Below are 27,846 nucleotides of genomic sequence, written 5' to 3' on the forward strand. Positions count from 1 at the left end.
TACAAACATATAAACTACTTCACTGTATTTCTTCATTATTTTGTTTATTATGTAAAATTTCATAATCTGCATTTTGAAAGCTTTTGAAAAGTCAAGAAAAAATACTGTTTCCAACATGTAATTTTAAATTTTAGAATGTCTCGTGAATTAATTCTGTCACAACAATCATTCACTTGACACAACTAAGCTAATCGCTATTTTGAATTATTTTTTTTGATTTTGTAATAAAAGGTAACTGTATCACAATTGTTATACAAGAAATAATGCAGTAATTCTAATACGAGTAGTATGAGTTACTGTGATACATGAATAATTATTTGTGTATAGTGCTGGTGCTTAATTTGTTGAAGATATGTAGTCAGATGGTACCGAGGATGCAATTTTAAATGAAGATGATGAAGATGATTGCTGATGTTTAGATGACTGTAATGAAGATAAAGATTCTTCTTTTGAGGAAGTCCAATATCCCTGAAAAATAGCAATCAAATATCTAATGGTTATACTGACTCATGATTAATTTTTTTCTGTTAAGTACTACTTAAGGACTTTGATAACTTACCAAGGAGTTGATAACTTACCAGTCTGAAGAAACAAACTCTTTAACATGACATGTAAGGGGCAGTTAATAATGTCTTTAAAACTATTCAGCATAAGGAATGTCAAATTTTAATTCTCTTATTTATTTTATGTAGTTTTGCTATTAATTAACTTTTTGTTAAATTAATGGCAAAATTTAATGTCCTGGTTCTTTTTTTGTACTATATGATTTTCATAGCTATTCAATTTGGTGGCCAATCAACATATGAAATACATTCTCATATTTATTCATAGAAATATCAGATAGAAGTTTCCACGCATTAATTCTACTTTTCTCTCAAAATTATTACATAATTATAATAATATACAAGCTAGCTTTAATTCCACAAATATTTCCCCTGATTTGTCTACTTTATTTCACAACTTAAAAAATGCTAAAAATATTATAATTTTCAAACTCATATTAATGATGCAGATTTAAAATTGGACTATAGACAGGCAACTCGTTTAGTAAATATAAATATTTCTAGACATTCCATTTAAAAATGTCTGAATTACTCATAAAATTACCCTGGACTGAAGGAGGGCTAAGCTAAATTATTAGTACATGCAAAAGTAAAAAAAATACAAATAAATAACATAATCATTTTTGTTACATTTAGTGCAAAAAAAAAATTATGAAAAATCTTTTTACATAATTAAAAAAGAATTATTAATTTAAATAATTATCGATTTTCAGCGATTTAAGGTCAGCTTAATAAGCTTATTAACCTTTTTTTAGCCTCAGGTCCACCACTAGATATTGCTTCAGAAGATAAGATGAAATGGCAATTTTGTAGCATGTGAAAATGCCATGCCTGAACAGGATTGAAATCCGGGCCCTCTGGATGAAAGGCCGAGACCACTTGTGTTATGGAAGCCAATGTGATCCTTTGAAGGAATAGTAATTTAAAGCTGACAATTGAAAAACCTTTTTGAAATAAATAAAATTTCTTATATCACCAAACGTTTTTTAAAACTAGCAGAGTTTTATAAAAATTACTATTAATTAAACCTTTGTAGTATGTTAAATTACGTCATTAAGAAAATTATAAATATTAAATTGATATCAAGTTTTATAGTTTATTCTGCAGTCATCAAGTTAATGACTGACATACTAAAAATTAAACTACCATTTGGAAGCCTTATGATCAACTGATTTAGAATATTATGAATAGGACAAATTCTGTTTTTGGATAAAACAAATATCATCAGTTTAAAAAATTTATTTTTATACCAATTTTTTCTGAGTTGAAGGAACCTCTAAATCAACATCCATTACAATATGGAGAGTTTTATTCCACAATATGAGTGTTCTATCACACTTACTACAAGAGGATGATATAATCTTGGTTAACACGGAGGTTCTGGATAAGGATTGGGTGAATTTTCAACAGTATGTGGAGTTTCAGTATGGGAGTATGGGATTTTCGACAGGATAATTAAAAATCTCAAATTTAAAAAAATTATTGTTATTATATAATACTTAATGATTAATTTTTTTATATGTAATATACCTTTTCATATTTATCATTTAGCTCTTTAATTAGACATTTATTAATAAAATTCATTAACTTTTAAGTACAAAAAAGTATTATAAAACAAATTTATTTTAGACATTTTATATAATTTGGAAAAATTAAATTAAAAAAAAAGAAAAATCACCTTTTTAATTTTTTTTTAATAGGAACTTTTGTAATTATCTTCTTTTTGCTCTTCAAAAGGACAAAACATTCATTTCACAGAATGTCATGTCAAAAACTTTAATTGGTTTAACTGTCGGAAACATCAGAAAGATCAAATTTCTGAAATATAGAAAAACAAATTCCACTGAAGTGAATGTATATAAGGGTAAATGTGAATAAACTAAATGAGTTTTTGATTCAAATTCTTTATAAAAGTAATATGATTCATGCTTTAACTTTATTTTAAGAATCTAATATTATTATCAGGAATTAATTCAGAGGTAATGTGAACTCTGTATAAAAATGTAAATATATTTGAAGTATTTTCTAATACAAATTTAATATCATTACTAAATCTGTTGGCATCTTTCCTTCTGCCTCTTCTGAAGCCAGAAGAATATTTGAAATTATTCATAATAACTTTCAAAAATAATTTGAAGAATTATTAGCTTTTTTAAAAATTGATGAGAAGTTCTGTCTGGTACACTGTTTTTAAGCCTGAAAACATCATCTAAAAGAGAAGTTATAGTAAATCTTTTACGTCATTTATTGGAAATAATTTTCTTTCTTGTTCACTCATTTAAAAAAAAAATCTGATGAGGGCATCACATGACTTCCTTGTATGCCTATTAAATTACATATACACATTTTTTTTAAAACGAAAAGTACATAAAATTTTATTTAATTAATAACTTATATTTTTTCATATTTTTTTTTCTTCATTATTATTATTATTGAATTTTTTATTTAACTGTAAAAATTTAAAAAGTTAAAAATAAAAGGGAGATGAAGTTTGATCCGAACTGATGTGCCTTCCTCTTCTAAGATCCAAATATTTCATTAATTAAAATTTCACTTGGCTACAACTCTAGAACCAATGAAAATAAGTACAACTTATGATATCACTGAAAAGCTCTCAATGATGGCTTATTACTGCAATTAAGAAAAAGTCCAAAATTCAAATTTTTGGGCTTTTTTGGACACTTTTGGTCCAGTCGTTTGCAATCAAAAGGGGAGGTGCTCAACTAGATGTTATAACAGTCCTAAATTCAAAATTTCAACATACTACGGGGCTAATTGTTTTTGAGTTATGCAAGATACATATGTACATACATATGTACATACATAACATATATACGTACGTACAGACGTCATGTCAAAATGGATTCAGGGGTGATCAAAATGGATATTTCTGTTGAAATCTGAAAAACGAAATTTTTTTGCGATCACAATACTTCCTTTACTTTGGACAAGGAAGTAAAAAACTTCTACAACCACTGCCTGTGGTAAAACTTTGTTGAACAATCTAATTAAACAACATAATAAATAAACAATTACATGACTCGTGTATATTATTCAATAAATATACTTAAAAGAATTTCCTTACCATTTTAATATGGCCAATACCATCAGCACTAATATTAACTTCAATGGAAAAGGCACTGCTAGTTAGTTCTGAAAGGTCTTTTACAAGTAAAAGTTAATATTTTTAAGTGAATTGTTTAATATTTAATAATTTTATGTACCCTGTAACACCTTTTTAATCTCTGCAATTGATTGCTTATATGCTGCAGCTTATAGTTTTGGTAGTAACAATTGGATCAACTTTTTCTCAAACAGTAGCTTCATTATTTCTAGTTTAGGTTAATTATTTTCACATGCAGAAATGTATTGTTTTCATATAACTTAAAAATGATGTAGATTGTATACCCAATTCCCATGTAATACAAAATTTGTTCAAATATTTTGAGATGTTTATTAGTTAATCTTCCTAATAACATTTTTAATGTAAAGATATTTATTTATTATTTTGTTGGGGGTGTCTGTTATCTACTCTTCTTACTTTCCTCCTTATTAATTAAAAAAAATTGAATATACTGATTCATTTCAGTTTTTTTACAATTCAGGTTTTTACAAAATGTTTGTATTAAATAAATGAAGTAATATGTAGAACTTGAGTAGCAATAATTTAAAAATATATGTTGCTTTTAGTTTTCTAGATCCAGTTTGAAAGATATCTTTAACACTGTTACACAGTGTTTGTAAAAAAATGTTTATATTAAACAAAAGTTAAAGGAAGGGGTGGGTTTCAACCCGCAAAGGGTAAAAGTAATGACACGATTTTGCCAAACTTTGTCATCACTGGCCTGTGAATCAGTTTTTTTAGTACAGTGATCAATATCAGCATCAGTTGAGTTTAAAAAATATTATTATACTGTCAGTAAAGTTATGATAACTATTAAATATGAATTGGTTTGTACAAGCTGCTTTAAAATTACTAAACAAACACTTACTATCTTCAGAAAAAATATTGTTTTGACTAATTTTAGCGTCTTTAGTTCTTTCTTTCTCCCATCAATATTTTAAAAGTATTGATAATACTAGCAGATAAGTTTATTATTATCTTATTTTACTTTGTATCAATTTCAAAAATTCTTATGGGAAGTCATCCCCACCTGCCTCTATTAAACATATTTTCCGTTTCTTAATGATGGGAGAAGTCTTTTTACAGTTCTTCTCTGCATCACCTGAGTTAATAGTTAACATAAAACTTTGTACTTCATTAATTTTAAATAATACTGTAAAAATAAATTTTAAAATGGTTAAGTTACTTACTGTCCATTCTCTGGTTAGGATTAATAAAATTGAATATGGTGTTAATCTGCACTTAGGTATTTTTATTACTTTTCTGTCTCCATCATCCTAGAAACATTACAAAATGTTAAAAAGATTAAAAAATTTAAAATAACAGATATTTTTAGTTTAAGGGCAAGCACATTTTTGTTATATATTTCAGTTATTGTGTTACTCACTGCTGTGTTTTAGTCACGTAAAATATTAGATTAGTCATTTCTTAGTTAAGAATTGTCTATTTCAACTTTATTTTATCAGATTTATTATCTGTACTGGATGGAATAGAAAAACTGCACAAAACTGGAAAAAAAGACCATTAGAAATTTATAATTTATATTAAAATGTTATTAGGAATGGGTAGGAAACTTTATTCTTCATCACTATTGGTGATGAGCAATATGATTTCAACTGATGAACTTTTATATTGAAAACACATATTTAGATATAGTCAGTGAATGCAATATGTTTAAACTGTGTTTTTTTTTAATAAACTATCTCATTTTTTATTTCACTGTTACTCTATGAATCAGAGGAACATATCATTGCTGCAGAAAATTGTCTTTGAAAAATAAATATTGTAGATGCTTAGGTGCTACAGTAATTGGTAGATATTTCTGGGGAAATTAGATAAAGAAATGATCATGAAAGGGGAACATTAGCTTTTTTCAGTAATACTGGGAAGATTAACCGATTAGTGATTGATTCAGAATAATCATTAGAAATTAAAATGTAGTAGAATGTAGTAAAATGTAGTAGAAGCTAATTACAGTGGGATGCTATTTTTGAAGAAGCAAAGAAGGGAAAAATAGGTGAGGGGAAAAAAAAATTGAACAGACAAAGTGTATACAGTTTAAAATGCGACAATTGCAACTTACAATATATTGGTATGATTAATCGTTCTTTTTTGATCAGAGCAAAAGAACATATTAATTGCATAACAAAGGGATACAAAGATCAATCCAATTTTGCTAAACATATTTTAAATTCTAAACATAATAATAATCCAGATAAATTCACAGAGATATCAGATTATTCTAATAATTTTTATAATACTATTTATCTAGAAAAATTCCACATATATAATAATAACAACAATAAATTGATTAATGAACAAATTAGATTGGAAGATGATATTTTATATAAACAAATAATGAACAACAATTACTAAGTTGGCCAAACTGATTCCCCATTCAACAGTAATTATAACAACTGTGACATTCTTACGTAATTACTTTTACTTTAAATTTACAATTTTTAACATATGACATTCAATTATTATGATTCTAACAATTTTAACTTTTGAATTTTATACATTTTTATATTTTAATTCTAAATTATTATAAGTTAATCTTCCTGAAGATGGCGGAATAGCCAAAACTGTTTGAGTGAATTAACTAATTTATTGGTAAGCTGATTTTAATATTATATTTAAATTAAATTCCACAATCATTTTACTGATCGCCAGCACACTGGTGAAGAAAGGATTGGGTTTTTTTTTGTTGTAAAAATGGTATGAAACAGGTACACAATTGTACTAAAAGAAAATTACATTTACTATAATCTAGTTATTACAGAAAACAATGAAAATAATACCATATAATATTATGCTATACTGATACTTCCATTTGTTCTTAACCATAAAAACAAGTCACAGTATGAAAGATACATGTATTATATAAAAGGAATATAAACTATTGTACATTTACTCAGATGTACATTGATTTTACTTTTTACTGAAACAATTAGAATGATTATCTAGTTTCACTTTTGCAGAACATATTTTACATACTTAATTTAGTAGAGTGGTTTACCAAATGGTTTCTGCTATTAAGTAGTTTGTTCTTCTTTTCCTCAGAATTTCACATTACTACTTCCTGATACATCATACCAAATAATGGAACAATCATGTTTTGAAGAAATATTGTTTTCATTGTCTTTCTGAAATCTATTGTTACATTATTATAATTTATTAATTTTCATTTATAAATGTAATACTGTATTACAATGAAAAACCAGGTCAGTACTAGTAAAAATAATTGCTGTATTTAATAATTACCCCATCAATGAAGACATGATTTGGTTTATAAATTTTCAAAAGACTTCCCAAAAAAAGTGTAAGAGCTCTATTGATTTCTCTTTGGTTCCCTTTAGTTGTTAACTGAATTGTAACTTCATATTTATCCAAATCTAAAAATGTGATAAAATCTATTTTAAATGTACAATAAATATTATGTTATTATTTATATGAATATATTATTGACATGTATTTTTATACATGTTGTGAATTTATTTTTAAAGACACAAAAACAGATATTAATGTATTCTCTGTGTTAATAGATTAATATTATATTTTATACATGGTATACATAACAATTCCAAATGGTGAACTCAATTTAGCAATTCTGTTCTTTTTCCAGTTTAGCCTCCGGGAATTACCGTTCAGGTATTACTCCAGAGGATGATTTGTATCAGTGTAAATGAAGTGGTCTTGTACAGTCTCAGTTTGACCATTCCTGAGATGTGTAGTTAATTGAAACCCAACCATCAAAGAACACTGGTATCCACGATCTAGTATTCAAATCCGTATAATAGTAGCTGCCTTTACTAGGACTTGAACGCTGGAACTCTCGATTTCCACAATTTAGCAACTCTATTTCCTGAACTATACTTTTTATCTTGCTGATCTACGTAGTGCTTGTGCGAAAGTTTCGAATATCATCGCTAGAGCGCATGTAGTTGCGTAAACGACCGCTAGAGTGCTTGCGCCGCGGTTATGTGTAAGTTGTGATAAGATGACTACAGAGCCGAATAGACATACGGTAGTCAGGAGCGATTGGTGTACCGAAGTGAAGGGCGCCGTTGCGGTACAGAACGTCAGTGGCAGGTTGGGATGTCAACTTTTTGATAGAGCTCCAGGACTGATTGCCCCCGAGTTGTCGAATGCAATACACATTGGTGTTTACATCAGCCCAAATTGTGACTTAGTCGAGTTGGAAGAACATATGAAAGTTACATGAGGTCATAATAAGGTCGCCTAAAAAGATCATCCTGATGGGTGATATGAATTGCAAGTCAGTCGTTGCAGGCAGCCGGTACACCAATCGAAGAGGAGAGGTGTTAGCAGACCTAATTAAACGACAGGATTGTTTTGTATTAACGATCACACGCCGACTTACGAGGCAAGAGGCCTTGCTTATGTGCTGGATCTAACAATCCTTGATGGGGGCTGGGACCACAATAGACGTCACTGGAGAGTCTTAAGTGAGGAGATCGCAAGCGAGCACTTTGCAACACTTTTGGAGATAGACGATGTATTATTTCGGTCAATATCCAGAGACCCACTAGATTAACACTAGCGCAGGTGGCTATAATGGTTGCAAAGTGGCGGACAAAATCAGTGACGGCAGACCACTCACCCCAGATGTTCTGCAAGAACTGATAATCCAAGAGATATCTTAGATACCTAGCAGAGATAGAGGCTCTAAACATGCATACTGGTGATCTGACAGCATCGCGACGAAGAGACAGGAACTACAATGACTAAGACGTTGTAAACAACGTCATAGGAAAGCCGGGGGAGAGGCATATGAAGAGGCAGCACTCAATTATGTGAATTGTAGGCGTTCACTCAATTATGACATTAAACAGCCTGAGACGAAAAATGGCGTAAGCTTTGCGGAGACTTAGATGCAGACTCGTGACATCAAGCGTATCAAATAGTGATAAAGCGCTTCGGTAGACAATTGCCCGTCCTCACGGAAAGCGAACAGATTACCAAACTTTTACCCCGTGTTATTAACGGTGTTACTGATGTTATTGATTGCGAGGTAAAACGCCTCTCACAAGGGGAGGTGTCTAAGGCTATAGCCAAATTGAACAACAAGAAGTATCCCGGCCCAGATGGCATCCCGCCGGCGGTTTTGAAGGGTTTAATGTTGAAAGTGCAATGGGAAATGACAGATGTATTGAACTACGGTCTTGAGAACAAGTTCTTCCCTGGTTGTTGGAAGGAATCACGCCTTGTCTTTCTCCCCAAACACGCTAGAGAAGGTCAAGGTGTCGATTATCGCTTGTTTTGTCTAACTTGACCCGGATATTTTATTCCATCTGCTGCCTGTCATAAGAGAGCCGCTTGGCAGGCTATTCTCGGGGTGTGTAAGCTGGGGCTGCTTCCCAACTTGTTGGAAAGTGGCTTTGGTGAGGGTGCTTTTAAAACAAGGAAAGGATCCTAGTGAGGTCAGCAGTTATCGATCCATCAGTCTTTCAAGTGGCTTGAACGACTGGTTGTGGAACGGCTCTGGGAAAGCCTTGAGGTAAATTGTTTTCTAAATCGAGGCCAGTATGGCTTCACGAAAGAGGATGGCACCGAAAATTGCATCTTAAATGCTCTTGCCGAGATGGAAAGCGCCGACTGTATATATGTTTTGGCAATTTTTATAGACATAGAGACAGGATTTCCTTCCTTGTATTGGAGTTCTATCCTCTATGAGTTGGAACCCCGTAATGATCCCGTAGCTATGCAGGCCGTGGTACGTGATTATTTGTCTAACCGTACGACTCTGCTTAAGGATGTGCATCTAGTTTTGGAAAAATCCGTTACCAGGGAAGCCCGTAGGGTTCCGTTCTCGGTCCCCTGCTGTGGAACCTGGTATTCGACGGATTTCTGGGATTGAGATTTCTAGAAGGGGTCACGGACCAGGCTTTTGCCGATAACTGTCTCCTTTTAGTTCGTGGTAATTCACGACCACAGCTAGAAGACCGGGCGAAGGCGACCTTGTCAACCGCAGAGGGCTGGTGAACATTACAAATTTAAAGATTTCGGTCCGTCAAATGTACATGGTGTAACGAGGTGGCTTCGAAACCATGACATCTTACACGGCGGGCGCATAAGTTGGATATGAATAGAGAGCACTTCTTCAAAATTTAAGGAGTGCCCAGCGCAGAGCCTTAATTGTGTTTTTAAAACAATCTCCTACGAGGCTACCACCGTCTTGGGAAAGCTCTCCCAATCGATTTAGTAGTGAAAGTTCGGGCAGCCATGTGGAAATTGCGAAGAAGCCGGGAGGTCGAGGTATTTGGGATGCGGTTTCGAGCCGTCCCAGTACCGGAGCAGAACGGTGATCACAATGCTCCGGATCTAAATTTCGTTCAGTTGCTCATCTCCCGCCAGCGGAAGAGGCTGCAGAGCCTCACGATGGAAGCATGGCAGCTGGAATGGGGTACCGCGACTAAGGGAAGATCCTTGTATAAATTTAAACAGGATTTGGGGGATTGTATGCCTCAAGCTCGTTTTTAAGTGCAACGAGTGCCCGGTGCTCACCAAACACTCTAACTTGAACCAATATCTGTTTTGGTTCCGCCTGGCAGTTGATGAGCTGTGCCTCTGCGGGGAGGTCCGTCCAATGAACACCTGATGTTTGACTGCCCTGCTCTTGGTTTGGGGGGGGGGGGCGGCAGAGACTAGGCCACCTTGGAACTTCGAGGTCAAGGGGGAAATTGGCAACTCACAAGCGGCGAGAGCCACATTGTCGGACCGTGTGCGAGTTCCTAGATGGGAACCGGCATCCGTAGTTTACTTAAGGGAAAGACTCTTACCGCATTGCTGTAAGACGCTACCCTGAGTATGGCTGACCACCAGCCAATTGTTATGGTTCCAAGCGCTATAAAATGGTGGATAGGTACTTACTTGCTGGCATTCAGCGACCTAGGCGTGGCAGCGAATTGCTGCCTAGATGAAATAAATTTTGTTGTGGATGTTATATATATTTTTAGTAGTTGACGGTGTGAGCCTTCCATTTTAGTAAATATGTGACAAGTCAGCGATTGGGACACGTAAGCCGGTGGTGTATGGCACCGCGCTTAGTCCGCTCACGCTGTTAGGTAAGCTCACACTAACAGCACACTGGTATTTAGGACACTGGTCGCTAAACTGTTTCTAGGCTCAGTAGCCGTTTGTGGCACAGAAATTCGGTCTTATGCTTTAGGGCGACCAAATAGGGTGGTGGCGGGAGAAATGCCAAGCAAACCAATCTAGCCGAACCCGTGTGAGTCCGACACTCCCCCACTTGTGGGGAGTACGTAAATGGCATTTCTCCATAACATCGTTAACAAATGAAAAAAAAAGAAGATGACTACAGTGTAACATAAGTTTTGCTGTCTTCATGAGTATGGCAAATCTCAGTCTACAACTGCAGTGCAGTGTGCGTTTTGTCTCCGATTTAACATTGACCCTCCAACAAGGAAGAGCATATGTCATTGGTTTCAGCAGTTTTTGAACAAACAAGTGTCTTTGTAAAGACAAGACCACTGTGTAGTAGAGGAGAATGTGAGATGAATTGACGAAAGTTTTGTACGGGGCCCAAGAAAGTCAACCCATAGAGCGAGCAGAGAACTTGGAATACCTCATCAACTGTCTGGCGTGTTTTGAGGCGTTTACTTTTCAAGCTGTTCTCCTACAACGTTTTACAGGCTCTTCACAGGGGTGACAAACCAAAACGTGTTGAATTTTGTGATCAATTGCTCAAAAAAGAAAAACACATGGAGGATGACACATTTCTTTCACATTTAACTTTTAGCGATGAAGCGACATTTCATCTCAAGGTTAATGCATTTTCCACCCTATCGAAATAAGGGTTTATGGAACATTCTTCTTTGTGGAATACACAGTTACTGGGATAATGTAACAGGACATGCTGGAAAACTGGTTTTTCTCCTCAATTAAATTAAGATTCACAAGACTTCAATTATCAATAGGATGGAGCTCTACCCCATTGCCATCTAGATGTTCGATGCTATCTGAATGAATTTACCTCTTAATGATGAGTAGGACTTATCGGGAATAAAGACTTCATTCATCGGCTCTTCAATTCTGGCCTCCAAGATCGCCTGATCCCACACCATGTGACTTTTTCTTGTGGGGTTTGTGAAAGATGTAGTTTATGTGCCATCTCAGCCAACAAATCTGGTTGACCTGTGGAACTGTATCATAGCTGCGGTGAACTCAACACAAGATATGCTTCCTCACATGTGGGTTGAGTTCAGTTACTGTTTAGAAATGTACTGTGCAGCTGAAGTACGCCACATTGAACATTTATGAATTGTACCTGTAAACTTTATAATCATTTGTAATTTATTTCACAATTGTCATTAGTTCTTAATTTGGAATACACAGTTACAAAGTTGAGTTTATCATTTTGAATTGTTCTATAATGCAAGTATGTACACATATATGAATACTAAATTTTATATAGTAAAAATTGTATTTTATATATAGTGATCTTACTAAAATATCAATGAAATTAGATATACTATTTTTATTTCCTATGAACCACCACTGTAACTCTTTAGTTCGCTGAGAATTACTATTAGGTCGATCTTTCATGTGAAATGATAGCAATCCAGTTATGAAAACAATTATTTTTCTGTCGCCTGCATGTCCTCGATAATGAATGCTTGCTTACGCAACATATTTCTCTCAACAATTGTAACCGATCTGTGTCTGATAGTACTTGTACATTGATTTGTGTCAATTACTTGTAAATAATACACTATAACAAAAGAAAGCCATTAATTAAACTTAAAGGTTTAAGAAAATTAAATAATAAAAGCCATCTTTTTACTATTGTAAATTATTAAAAATGTTGAAAAAAGATCTGGGTTAAATAGTTCAAAGATCAGTAAATTGAATTTTAAACTTACCATTAATACTATTAATAATTTTCCTGTAAATTCTCTGTTGTTTTATTCACCATCTAATCTCAACAAAAGCTCTAAATAAGTACTGTATTTTTTCAAATTCTAAAAAAATATAGTAAGTTATTGGGAAGTACTTCCTTCTTTATAGCATTAAATACTAAATGTTTCATCTCAGTTCAGTGAACACTAGCCTTAATTAATTTTAACTGGAACTTAATAAATTAAGAGTAGGTCAGTTCAGTAAGCAGTTATTCACCCTTCTTTCAGTTCTTGTCGTTTGTAATCATTATTACAAAAAAAACAAAAAAAAAAACAAAAAACTAATTTCATCTTTTGTAATATTTTTCCTCAATGTGTAGTAGGGAAATATATTGTCATAATTATAAAAGTTCTATAATTGAAGAAAAATCATTGAATTTATTTTTTTTTAAGTTAATGCTTCCATGATCATTTACCACTAATAAATGCCAACAGCAAGCATTGATCTACATCGAAAATTAACTACAGTGATATATAGGAATTTTACTTTGCTCATATCTACTTTCCAGGATGCTATTCCTAAAACATTCCACTTTATAGAATTGTATGGATCTTACTCAGTACCAACAACTTTCTTTATCATCACTCCTTGTAAAATGATATTCCATACTGCTTGGAGTATGGTCCTTTTTACTCCAATGCTATATGAATGATCTTGATAAAAAATCTTAACATGCTAATCATACTTAATGGTTTAGCTGCCATAAGAGTTACATTCCATTTTTGGTGAAGTGAACTGATTCATCTAATTACAAGTATGAATGCTATGAATGCACATAATTGTTTTCTTTTACGGTTTTATAAGATAAATAATTTTCATAATTAATGTATATAAAAATAAGAGTCCAAAAAGATTATTTTCATTGACATCAACACTTTCAGAAGATAAAATTAAATTATGTTTTTCTAATGCAAATAACCTACTTTTGAATATTTTTTACTAATATTTAAAATTTACTATTTTTTTTAAATTAACAAAAAGCATGAACATTGTAAAAGTGACTGTGGCTCTCATCACACAGATTCATGAAAGAATGAAATTCATGATTATTCAGAATACATTTTGCTGGTAGTATAATATTGATTACTATGTGCACAAAAGATTAAAAATTAGTAGGAGACAAAAACTACAAACAGATGGCCTGTAATGTGACAGATTACAAAGCAAGTTATGCCATAAGTGTAATGTAATATAGGCAATTGAAAGCAGCCATTAATTTCAAAATAAAAGAAAAATTGTTATTTACAAGTACCCCTTATAGTTATCGACATAAAGATGAAGTTTCCTTACCTGGTACGGCATTTGTCTTTTGTCCTGTAATTACTCTCACATTTATAAAAACGTCATTCCCTTTCTGATAAATAAATTTAAAGTAAGGCAACTCATCTGATTCTTTTTTCTTTTAAAAACAGAAAAGAGCTGTTAGTGTTTTTGTAGTGGGATAATTTTAACAGATTTAAAGGTATTTGGAAGGCATGCATTATAACCTTCATTCAAAAAATGTAAATGTTATGCCTGAAATACATGATTATAATTCATTCCATTTTACTTCTTACTGATTTATCATGCTTTCAAATTTTTTTCTGCATCTTATAACTTATTATTAAACTTTATGTTTTTACTGCAATAACTAATAACATGTGCTATTTCTGAAATTATCTGATAAAACTTTGCATTTGTGAACAAACACTGAGATGAAGTAGTAGGTCCTACCATTATTGGTTTACCTTTGCTAAAATAAATTTTGTCACAAATTGCATCATTTCTTATGATGGAAACTGATCTATCTCAAGATTTTTTCCGAACAGAATGTATTCTAATGCTTCATCTTCTTATTACAAATAGTAATAAGGTAATGGTAATAGGTAATGGTTTACCTTTGCTAAAATAAATTTTGTCACAAATTGCATCATTTCTTATGATGGAAACTGATCTATCTCAAGATTTTTTCCGAACAGAATGTATTCTAATGCTTCATCTTCTTATTACAAACAGTAAGATAAAGCGAGACAGTTGTAATAAAAAGAATATTAAGTAAAGATTTAATCTGTAAGGGGGCAGTTACTTTCCACCTGGAAATATTCTTTATCAATTTTTTACTCATCTAAGATACATACTATAGAGTATACGACAACTCTACCATGTCTACACATCCCTGAGTTAATGGCTAAAGGATTCTGTAACATTAGTTCACTTTCAATGTCAAAAAATAGTTAGATAAAATTAAAATTTACTGCAGTAACTAATAACATGTACTATTTCTGAAATTATCTCATAAAACTTGGCGCATGTAAATACTTTGAATAAGTTGATATGTTGCTGCAGCACTTCTTATCACAGTTAACTGTTGTATAGTCTCATAAAACTTGTTTAACATAACTTTCCTATTTAGTTGAGGATCTCATCTGATGTCCACAATTTACCTTGAAGTTAATTTACACTGCAGCATGGTTTCATTCATACTGAGAATGAAATTAACATAGTTTACATTAACTCTGAGTTCTTTTTTTTTTTTGTCTTCAGTCATTTGACTGCTTTGATGCAGCTCTCCAAGATTCCCAATCTAGTGCTAGTCGTTTCATTTCAGTATACCCTCTACATCCTACATCCCTAACAATTTGTTTTACATATTCCAAACGTGGCCTGCCTACACAATTTTTTCCTTCTACCTGTCCAGGATGCCTTAGTATGTGGCCTATAAGTCTGTCTCTTCTTTTAACTATATTTTTCCAAATGCTTCTTTCTTCATCTATTTGCCGCAATACCTCTTCATTTGTCACTTTATCCACCCATCTGATTTTTAATATTCTCCTATAGCACCACATTTCAAAAGCTTCTAATCTTTTCTTCTCAGATACTCCGATTGTCCAAGTTTCACTTCCATATAAAGCGACACTCCAAACATACACTCTCAAAAATCTTTTCCTGACATTTAAATTAATTTTTGATGTAAACAAATTATATTTCTTACTGAAGGCTCGTTTAGCTTGTGCTATTCGGCATTTTATATCGCTCCTGCTTCGTCCATCTTTAGTAATTCTACTTCCCAAATAACAAAATTCTTCTACCTCCATAATCTTTTCTCCTCCTATTTTCACATTCAGTGGTCCATCTTTGTTATTTCTACTAAATTTCATTACTTTTGTTTTGTTCTTGTTTATTTTCATGCGATAGTTCTTGCGTAGGACTTAATCTATGCCGTTCATTGTTTCTTCTAAATCCTTTTTACTCTCGGCTAGAATTACTATATCATCAGCAAATCGTAGCATCTTTATCTTTTCACCTTGTACCGTTACTCCGAATCTAAATTGTTCCTTAACATCATCAACCGCCAGTTCCATGTAAAGATTAAAAAGTAACGGAGATAGGGAACATCCTTGTCGGACTCCCTTTCTTATTACGGCTTCTTTCTTATGTTCTTCAATTGTTAGTGTTTCTGTTTGGTTCCTGTACATGTTAGCAATTGTTCTTCTGTCTCTGTATTGGAACACTAATTTTTTTAAAATGCTGAACATTTTATTCCAGTCTACGTTATCGAATGCCTTTTCTATGTCTATAAACGCCAAGTATGTTGGTTTGTTTTTCTTTAATCTTCCTTCTACTATTAATCTGAGGCCTAAAATTGCTTCCCTTGTCCCTATACTATTCCTGAAACCAAATTGGTCTTCTCCTAACACTTCTTCCACTCTCCTCTCAATTCTTCTGTATAGAATTCTACTTAAGATTTTTGATGCATGACTAGTTAAACTAATTGTTCTGTATTCTTCACATTTATCTGCCCCTGCTTTCTTTGGTATCATGACTATAACACTTTTTTTGAAGTCTGACGGAAATTCCCCTTTTTCATAAATATTACACACCAGTTTGTATAATCTACCAATCGCTTCCTCACCTGCACTGCGCAGTAATTCTACAGGTATTCCGTCTATTCAAGGAGTCTTTCTGCCATTTAAATCTTTTAATGCTCTCTTAAATTCAGATCTCAGTATTGTTTCTCCCTCCTCAACTTCCTCTTCTTCCTCTATAACACCATTTTCTAATTCATTTCCTCCGTATAACTCTTCAATATATTCCACCCATCTATCGACTTTACCTTTCGTATTATATATTGGTGTACCATCTTTGTTTAAACACATTATTAGATTTTAATTTATGTACCCCAAAATTTTCCTTAACTTTCCTGTATGCTCCGTCTATTTTACCAATGTTCATTTCTCTTTCCACTTCTGAACACTTTTCTTTATTCCACTCTTCTTTCGCCAGTTTGCACTTCCTGTTTATAGCATTTCTTAATTGCCGATAGTTCCTTTTACTTTCTTCATCACTAGCATTCTTATATTTCTACGTTCATCCATCAGCTGCAATATATCGTCTGAAACCCAAGGTTTTCTACCAGTTCTCTTTATTCTGCCTGCTTCTGCTGATTTAAGAATTTCCTTTTTAACATTCTCCCATTCTTCTTCTACATTTTCTACCTTATCTTTTTTACTCAGACCTCTTGCGATGTCCTCCTCAAAAAACTTCTTTACCTCCTCTTCCTCAAGCGTCTCTAAATTCCACCGATTCATCTGACACCTTTTCTTCAGGTTTTTAAACCCCAATCTACATTTCATTATCACCAAATTATGGTCGCTATCAATGTCTGCTCCAGGGTAAGTTTTGCAGTCAACGAGTTGATTTCTAAATCTTTGCTTAACCATGATATAATCTATCTGATACCTTGCAGTATCGCCTGGCTTTTTCCAAGTGTATATTCTTCTATTATGATTTTTAAATTGGGTGTTGGCAATTACTAAATTATACTTCATGCAAAACTCTATAAGTCAGTCCCCTCTTTCATTCCTTTTGCCCAGCCCGTATTCACCCACTCCTTCCTTGCCTTTTCCAATGCTTGCATTCCAATCTCCAACTATTATTAACCTTTCATCTCCTTTTACGTGTTTAATTGCTTCATCAATCTCTTCGTATACACACTCTACCTCATCATCATCATGTGTGCTTGTAGGCATATAGACGTTAAAAATCGTTGTCGGTTTAGGTTTTGATTTTATCCTTATTACAATGATTCTATCGCTATACGTCTTGAAATACTCCACTCTCCTCCCTATCTTCTTGTTCATCACGAAACCTACTCCTGCCTGCCCATTATTTGACGCTGAATTAATTACTCTAAAATTCCCTGACCAAAAGTCTGAGTTCTTAATTACCTGATAAGAATGCTTATATTATGTTCTAAGTAGTGAACCATATAATTAAAATTTATATGTAGAACACATTTTAATTCAATTTTTATTACAAATCCATCTGCATTACTTTGATTTTATAATCGATGTTTGCCTTCAAAATGTTAAATTCATATTTTTATAATAGTATAAAGCATTCACTTATATAACATTTTTTTCTTTTTAATAATCTTGAAATTTTAAATTGTTAATCTACCTGATATTTCAGATAATTATAACTAAAAGCTGTGTACAAATACAATTTTTTATTTCAGCAGATAAAAAAACTTTTATATTTTACTTTGCAGAAATGTAAGTTGAGTTTTCCAAATCTGTTCAATTTATATTAGAGAAAAGGGTTGAAAAGGATGTAAGATGAAAAAGATATAATACATATATATACAGGTGATTCAAAGAAACGGGAAATTTTGAAAGTTGTGTTGGTAGCCGCGGGCGATTGGTACCACTTGAAAAGTGGCGCCTAACCTAACCTAACCGTTTTTGTTTTTGCTCCCCTGGGCCGGTCCGACTGGTTGGTATTACGCCACCCAGGGGAGTGCCTGTTATACTCTAATGGGCCTCCCCACCTACCGGCTGTATGTCCGGCAAGGCAGGTCGGCCCACCGGTCAAGTCTTTTGAGTCTCATTTGCCCTTCTGTATCGCTACGCCATACCTTGGAAAGTCGTGACGCATCGATGGGTCGTTTACACTTGTATAGACCTATTCTCCCTCGGAGTCCCCAGTGGATCCTTGGAACTGACACACCTAAGCATGCCAGCCCTCACCACTGGGGCTATCCACCCTACCCTAATCTATTCACTCAGAAGCCCAGTTTCCTCTCGTCTTCGATTTTTACTGTTAAGATATTCCTGATAGTTCCTTCAATTTTTTTCCAATTGTCCTCACTATGTAGCATGTTACTACTCGTAATCTCCTCAGGTCTCATCGTTGATAAATTTGTGTCCCGTCTATTTTGTATCCATTTGATGCATTCCTTGAAGGCAACGTCCTCAACGCCGCAGTACATACACGCCGGCGTTTGTCTTCTCCCAACTCTGTGAAGGTAATAATTAAAATTACCGTGGCCCGTAAACTACTGCGACAAAAAAAAGTCCACCTCCCCGTGTTTCCTATTGATCCAACTCTCAAGGTCAGGGATTACCTAACCTGCCATTCAGTTGTCATGGATCCTTGGAGTGGTACGCAACGTGCATTTGGTATCAAAGCGTTTTACAAAAACAATGACAGTGTTTTGGGAGTGCGTACATAATTTCGCCGTCATTTTAATCTGGGACGGCACGACCATGTTCCATCAGCACATGTAATTGAAACATGGATATCTAATTTTGAGGAAACTGGAAACTGGTTCGGCAATGAAAAAGAAACCTCCAGGCCATGAGCGAACCGTCCGTACACCACAGAATGTTCAAGCTTTACAAGATGCTGTCACACGAAGTCCACATCGGTCAATCCGTCGTCTCTCAGCATCTTTACAATTGCACTGTTCCAAGAATGTTAGTGAAGGACTTGCAATTCCATCCATACAAGTTGCAGATCGTCCAGGAACTGAAGCTGAACTATGCAGTTGTGCGAGCACAGTTCTGTAATGTAATGCTTCAGAAGATAAATGATAACGAAGAGTTTGTTCACGAACTGTGGATGTCAGACGAAGCGCTTTTCCACCTCAGTGGATTTGTTAACAAGCAAAATTTCAGATACTGGGCACAAGAAAATCCTACGCACCTACACCAGCGTCCGTTGCACAGCCAGAAAGTGACCGTGTGGTGTGCTATGTCATCTTACGGTGTTATAGGCCCTTATTTTTTTGAGGATGACAACGGTCTTGCGATTACAGTGACGTCGACTCGTTACGTAGCCATGCTTGAAACCTTTGTTGTGGAACAACAAAAGAGATTTCCACCAATTCTTAAAACAGACTGGTTTCAACAAGACGGAGCAACGTCACATACTGCACGAATATCGATGGCAGCTGATTGTTTGGACAACGTGTCATTTCACGAAATGGTGACATTAGATGGCCTCCCAGATCACCTGATCTCTCAGCTTGCGATTACTTTTTGTGGGGTCACCTTAAAAGCAAAGTGTTCCACAGTAGACCTGCTACAACGGAAGAACTGAAGGCAAAGATCCGAGAAGCAATTGCGGAAATTCCAGTTGAGATGTTACGTCAAGCCATGAACAATTTAACGAAGAGACTTCGTGAGTGTTTACGTAGAAGAGGAGGTCACCTGGAAGATGTCATCTTTAAAAAATAAACTAAAATGTATGTATCCTAAAATGGCAACATTTGTACAATTACATGAATTAAAATTCATTTTCTAAAAAATATTTTCATTGTTATTTAATTTTTTAAATTTCCCGTTTCTTTGAATCACTCTGTATATATTTGATTTTGGCAGAAACAATGAATGATTACAACATTAGTTAGTGGCAATTACCATATGAGTTAGTTTTGGCAATTATTTTTAACTTGCCAAACTCAGCAATCAAGCCACATGGACATACTTATGTTCATCTGGTTCATACGAAACAACTTTCAGTTATTTGTATTTGATAGTAATTAGGCATGTTTTTTAATATAATTTAATGAAAATTTCATACATAATTGATATAACAATCAATTTTTTATGTCTTTTGATAACAAAAGAATACCCTTAAAACATTTAAGAAAAAATAATTCAGTTTTTGTAAGTAACCTTTTTTTAAAAAAAAGTTACAAATTACCATTTATCATCTCCCATATTATATTTATAATTAAATAGTACGTACAGACATTCAGTCAATCAGTAATAGCACGGCAATCAATCATTTTTCTTATTCACTCTCATATATGAGAGGTGGATAAAAAAAGTTACACCCTTGCCGTGTTCTTGAACTGAAAGGAATATATATATATATATATTCATATATATATATATATATATATATTGTCTTGTGATGGCAGCACTGGTTGTGGTGTTGTCTTCACACTTCCCCAGCAGCAATTTTGTATGACATTCAGAATGTGTGTAGTGTCGTGTCCCTCTAGAGGTTTCGTCCAGCATAGAAGTGCATTCAGTAGTTCAATTTTTGTGGGCAAAAAGTTGCAATTGTTGTGAAATTCATCACCAAATTGTTGAGATATATGGTTAGAATGCAATGTCATGCTGCATGATCACATGCAAACATGACTGATAATGAAATGATCTTGAGTAACCGGCGCATTAAAATTAGAGAGATTGCAAGTGAACTTAACATAAGTTATGGTAGTGTGTTTGCGATTATTCCCGATCAGCTTGATTACTGTAGGGTTGTGTGCACGATGGGTGCCAGATCTGTTAACCGACAACCACAAACATCAACATTTTGCATCTGCCCTTTCTTTTCTTCAACGTTATTCCAGGAATGGTTCACAGTTTTATGAAACAAATCATCACAGGGGATGACAGCTGGATGCTTCATTACACTTCTGAAATTAAACGAGCTTCACATGAATGGAGGCACAAAAATTCACCGCAGCCAAAAAAGTGAAAACATCCCCACATGTTCGAAAGGTTATGCTGAACAATCTTCTTCGATTCTGAGGTAGTTGTTTACAGCAAATTTATGCCCCAAGCAACAACAATCAATTCTAATCTTACTGTGAAACTTTAAAAAAATTGCGTTAAGCTATTAAAGATTGAGCAATGGGGTAGTTTTTCTTCACAATGCTACTCCTCATTCAGCTTATGTGACAAAGGAGTTATTGCAAAAATTCAAGTGGGAAGTGTGGTCTCAACCGCCTTACAGCCCTGATCTAGCACCCTGCAACTACCACCTGTTTGGTCCTCTCAAGCAGACCTGGGAGGGGTGCGTTTTGCTAATGATAATGAACTGAAGGAAGTGGTCCTTAAATGGTTGAAAGAAATTGGATGAAATTTTTTTGAGAGTGGAACTGAAATACTTGTCACAAAGTGTTTAGAAAAACTTGGTGATTATGTTAAAAAATTGATAAAAATGGCTGACGATTTTTGAGGGATAATTAAACTGTGTACAGTTAACAATTTACAGTTAATTACTTAAATAAATTTTTTTTATTTGACTGTTATGTCATCCAGATGTTTTCCATTACTCATTCTAAAATTTGACATTGCTCGCTCAATCATCACTTGTGGAACTGCTTCAATTTCTCGTTGAATGGTCTCCTTGAGTTCTGCAATAGATTTTGGTCGACTACTGAATACTTTATGTTTGATAACCCCGCAAAAAAATCACAAACAGCCAGATCAGGTGAACGCGCTGGCCAAGGAATGTCGCCAAATCGGGAAATCAAACGTCCAGGAAAGGTTTCTCGCAGAACATCCTTTGTGATTCTCGCCGTATGGGCGGTGGCACCATCCTGTTGAAACCAAATCTCATGTCCTTGAAAGTCATTCAGTTTCGGTCGCAGAAATTCATTCAACATGTTTACGTTTCGATGAAATGTTACTGTTACTCTGCGATTTAACTCAAAAAAATATGGGCCAATTATGCCGAACTTTGAAACCGTACACCACACTGTAAAATATTGACTGTGAAGTGGTTTTTCAAGAATTTGCCGTGGATTATGCGAAGCCCAGTAACTGTAGTTTTGTTTATTCACTAATCCTGACAGATGAAAATGTGCCTCGTCACTTAAAAGAATAATGGTATCCTGGTGGACATTTTCAAGCATGACCTTGCAACCTGCTTTGCGAGACGCCCAATCATTTGCATTAAGTTGCTGCACTAACATCATATACGGATGGAATTTCAGGTCGGCATGAAGAATTCTTCGTACACTTCGATCAGAAATGGCAAGCGCAGCAGCATGTCTCGCTGCTGAACGTCGTGGAGACCGCGTAACAGCTAACCTTACAGCGTTAATGTTTTGAGGCGTTCTCACAGTCCGTTTTCGTCCTGTTGGTTTCATTTTTAAAGCAAACGATGTGTTCCTAAAATTCTTCACCCACAACAATGTCGTATTCCTACTAGGAACAGACGAGTGTCGATTTTAATTGAAATGTCTGCGAAATAAACGCTGAGGCTAATAAACGCTAATAAGGCTACTTAAATAGCAGTTACAGACGTGTCCATGTATAATACTCTTGCCTTCTCATTGACAGTGGTGCCAACATAACAATTACTACAAAATCGTCAGATTTATATACCGGACCCTGCAGTTTTTTGTTCAATAAAAAAAAGTGTTCTTTTAAATATGTATTTGTTTCATAGAGGGGATGTAACTTACTTTCTGATCGTCCTTACTTTATTAGATTATTCTTACTAGTAAGAATAATCTACACTAATTAAATAACTTAGTAAACCATAATTGAATCTTCAGAACAATTTTAGTTAGTGTAAAAAATTAAATAGGGTTCCTTCTAAATAGAAATTAATAATTCTACACATAAAATTTCATTAAGAATAAAATACTTGAAATTGATGGTTGGCACTAATTTTTTTTCTCATAGTAAGCTCTACTTCTGTACTATCTAGTAAAAGTAGCAAGTTGTAAATTGATAGTCCTGGAATCAAATATTTTTTTTAAGAGCGTTATTTATTTATAAATTATTACTCTGGAATTAAATGAAATTACTCCGCTAGTACAAATAAATCTTTTAAATGGGTAAATTTTTTGAGGTTATAATAGAAGTTAACATTTCACATTACAGATCCTCTATTGCTCTTAGCAGGCCTGTAGCAAATCGAATTTTCTTCATTTGCAGCCCTAAAGCCTCTGAGAAGGTTCTGCATCATAACCCAACAAATACTGTGTAAAATTCACTTTTTAGGTTTTGAACTCAAAATTTATGCATGTAATATTCATTCTATTTTATAAAATCAGTATAGATGTAGCGGCCAGATGGCCTTCAAAATGAACTTGTTAAAGAATTAATTTGTATAAATAATTATACAACATAATAATGAATAAATAAAACATTCTACATCACTGGACTGACTTACATAATTTCTTTTAATTCCATGCTACAACTATGATGCCATTTTTCAGCATTATGGAATTTTTATATACATCAGCAAACTATAGGTACAACTAATGCACAATGATGTATAATATGTAACATATTACATGTTAAACTAATATTTGTAACAATCAACTGAATTAAGTAGGTTACAAGTGAGATAAATTTATTAATTAAAACAATTGAAATAAATCCATCGTGTTCAGAGATTCATTTATTCGTTTACATGTAATATTTCTAAATATAATTTTTTTATTTAACATGTCAAGTAATATCTTTATTATTAATATCTTAATATTTAATATATTTACTATATATTTTAGTATTTCATGTATTCGTTAATTAATCACTTATTCTGATTTTATTATTTTAGATGCTCTGATTTTATCATAGTACACTGCTATTCAGCCAAATCCTTGATTATTTTTCTTCTCCATAGAGTAGCACACTAACCTACTCATAATATGGTCTTTTCAATAATGATTTATTACAATATTTATAAAAATAATTTATTATGTACAATATGTTGTTTAATTCTAATTGTAGCACACTTATCTACTCTCATAATGAGGCTTTTTCAATGCTTTAATACTACATTTATCAAAATAACTTATTTCAAAACTGTTTAAATTCTTGTTAGAAGATTGCTATTAAAAACTTATACAATAGTGCTGTGCAAATATTTCTCAGTTATATATATATGTATTTCTTGTTTTCCTTAATTACACTGCTCATATTTGAAATTATTCTTAAGCAACCATACTGTACTATTCTCTGTGCTGAGTAGAATAGGGCCAAGCGTTTTTTTTTTTATAAAAATTCAAATCTGATGTCATAGAAACATTCATCTATCATATAATCACTATTATGTCCTATAAATAAGAATTATAAATTTATAAAGCAAATTAAAAATGTTATAAACAAATTAAATTTAAAACATATCCGTATGTCTACCTCTCAAAACAGGTAAAAAGTCAGTTTTCAAGCAACCATGTAGTACTTTAGCTTTTGAGAATAACAGATTGCCATTAATTATCATTTTTTATAAATTATGTGGTTATAAATCATTTATTTATTTTAAATTAGCATATCCAGCAATGCTTCGCTATTGCTAGATTTGAATATATATTAATATATAGCTTAAATGAACACAAAGTTTGATAAAACATTAACACAATTAACATTATGGAACTTTCCCTTTTTTCTTTTCATTTTCCAATTTTCATTTTTACCATCTTCTCTTTCATTTTCCACCATTTTCCTTTCCCACTTCATATCTTCTTTTTTCTCCTTTCCCTTTCAATTTCATTATATATTAATAATTATATTATTTTTTGAACAGTTATGTCTCCCCAATTAAACAACAATCACAAATACAGTATCATTATATCAGTATGTATCTGTATATACCCAATTCTGTTAATTGTCCTACTATGTTAAATCTTATGTTACGTAAACATAATGAAGTAATGAAGTAATGAAGTACTCTCAAACCTATCAAATTTGGTTTGTTTCATACAGAAAGAAACAAACAAGTATATAAGGTAAATCAGTACTGATGAAAATAAATTAAAAAATTGCAGATTCTAATGACCTGCGTAATACCTAATCCTTGTATTAGGATATAGGTCTACCTGCAAACTGTACTGCTAAATTACCTTAGCAATCACCTGACTGATGTCCATGTGACTGAAACCTTGCTAAAACTTTTTTTACGAACTATACATTAGGAAGTAAAAATCTGATGTGGACACCACGACTTCCTTGTACGCCTATTAAATTACATATACACATGTTTTGCTGCACTTTAAAAAACTTATACTGGTTAAAATTTATTTTATTATTATACAGTTCACTATATGGAATAGTTTATTATTATTAACTTTTATTTATACAACACCAAAAATCTGAAACTTATTAAAACAGTAACTCACAAATATAGAATTAGTACTTATCTAAAATAGTATATTACATAAGAGTTGTAAGAAGCATATTATGCACAGATGTCATTTGAAAGATACTTAACATTTTGATGAAATAGAATTATAAATCTGAAGGAGACTAAGTATTTTGAAATTAAAAATTTACAAATCATTCTTATTACAAATAGAAATAATTTTTCTAATAAATACAAATATTAAAAAAAAAAATTATTTGAAAACATAACATTGTATTTTACTGTTCTGTCAATTAAATAAAATGATTTTTTAATAATAAATATACAAATTTTAAAACATTTTGCTAAGAAAATCCAGAAATAATATGATTCTAAATTATAATTTTCAATTAATATTAAATAATCAGATATAATATACATGGTTATTACAAACTTAACATTCAATTATTTTAAGTTGCCATCAAACAGGGATCTAAATACCAATTTCAATATTTTACGGCTAATAGTTTTAGAGAAAGTGTAAAAGGTAAAACAACATAGGCTTTGGAAATAAATTTTTCTAATATACTAAGATCATTTCTAATTCTGATGGAAAATACCTGTAGTGATTTTTCTATAAAAAGTTATCAGTATAAAGCACCTAAAATCCATATTAACGTAATTAACGAGGCGAAGGCACGGGCTTCAGGACACATATTTGAACCACATTGCGTGTGTGAGTAGCAGATTGTTTATGTCTTCATTACAAAAACTAATATACAATATTCAATTATACACAGAAAACTAGCTCTAAAATTTCCTTAGCATTTTATAACAGTTAATAAATTAATTTTGTTTCACGTCACTCAAGTAAATACAGCATGTGCTGTAAGTAAGAACGTGTCAGATCCGTAACTATGCACACATTCCCAAATCAGACTTCATAAACATATTTTAACTTTTTCTTTTAATTTAAATTATTGATTTATTGAAATTTTGTATTTAGGACTGTTGTAACACCTAGTTGTGCACTTCCTCTTTTGATTGCAATTGACTAGCCCAAAAATGTATATACAGCTTTTCAACGATATATCATAGTGGTACTTATTTTCAATGGTTCAGAGTTATAGTCAAATAAATTTTAATTAATGAAATATTTGGAACTTTCAATGATCTAGGATCTTACAATGGGGATCTTACTCTGGAACCATTGAAAATAAGTACCACTATGATATATCGTTGAAAAGTTGTATATACATTTTTGTGCTAGTCGATTGCAATCAAAAGAGGAAGTTCACAACTAGGTGTTATAACAGTCCTAAATACAAAATTTCAACATTCTAAGGCTAATCGTTTTTGAGTTATGCGAGATACATAGGTACAGATGTCATGCCGAAACTAGTCAAAATGGATTCAGAGATGGTCAAAATGGATATTTTTATTGAAATCTGAAACTTTACGCAATTACAATACATCCTTTGCTTGGAAGTAAAAATGAAGAAATAAAAGATTACTACAACACTACTAGGAAGTAAAAATAAAAAATAAAACATTTCTGATTTACATCAGTATTAGTTCAGATAATATTATTTATCAAACTCAATATTTTTTCCCTCACTTATTTTTGAGTATGTAGTAAATCATTATGTAGCAATAAGTAGCTCATTTAGTGTTTATACTTATTTAATAATTGCTAAAAGTTGATTGATATTAAATTCATTTTTAAAGCTATATAATTAAATTTTAAATATTTACATTACAAATATTATTAAAAAAATTAAATTAATACTCACTGCTGTATGAGTCTTACTATCCACTCCATTCATAAGAATAATAATATGAATTAACATTATTAGTTTATAACTTTTTATTATATTTAGCATTGTTTCATTATTTCTAATCAATCACAATCATTTCACAAGTAAAAATTATGCAATACAATACCTTATCACAACCATTAACTTTATTTACTGCTATCAAAATTATACATTGCTATAATCAGATAACTACATAGTACAGTCACATAAGAGATTTAACAGTTTTAATACTTCATTAAACAAATGTTTGATGGAAGTAACATTAAAATGCTTATAAGTAAATAATACATTTATATGTAACATTGAAATAATTATTTTT

General features: G+C 32.5%; 1 protein-coding gene across 2 annotated transcripts; it reads right to left on the minus strand.

Annotated features, from left to right (window-relative positions):
• Window positions 1-72: 72 nt before the first annotated feature.
• On the minus strand, window positions 73-27,846 carry LOC142321925 (uncharacterized). Of its 2 annotated transcripts, none has more exons than XM_075360449.1 (5): window positions 27,504-27,846; window positions 13,921-14,029; window positions 6,952-7,082; window positions 4,878-4,964; window positions 73-468 (listed from the first exon to the last, which is right to left on the minus strand). In XM_075360449.1, exons 1-5 carry the CDS (start codon window positions 27,591-27,593, stop codon window positions 337-339), a joined length of 549 nt encoding a protein of 182 aa, XP_075216564.1. In that variant the 5' UTR covers window positions 27,594-27,846; the 3' UTR covers window positions 73-336. The 2 variants fall into 2 exon arrangements, with proteins under 2 accessions (XP_075216564.1, XP_075216565.1); XM_075360450.1 differs by lacking the exon at window positions 73-468 and adding an exon at window positions 2,147-2,381 and having other exon boundaries at window positions 27,504-27,836.

The sequence above is a fragment of the Lycorma delicatula genome, chromosome 3 (assembly GCF_047948215.1).
Source record: "Lycorma delicatula isolate Av1 chromosome 3, ASM4794821v1, whole genome shotgun sequence".
NCBI classification, from domain to species: domain Eukaryota; kingdom Metazoa; phylum Arthropoda; class Insecta; order Hemiptera; family Fulgoridae; genus Lycorma; species Lycorma delicatula.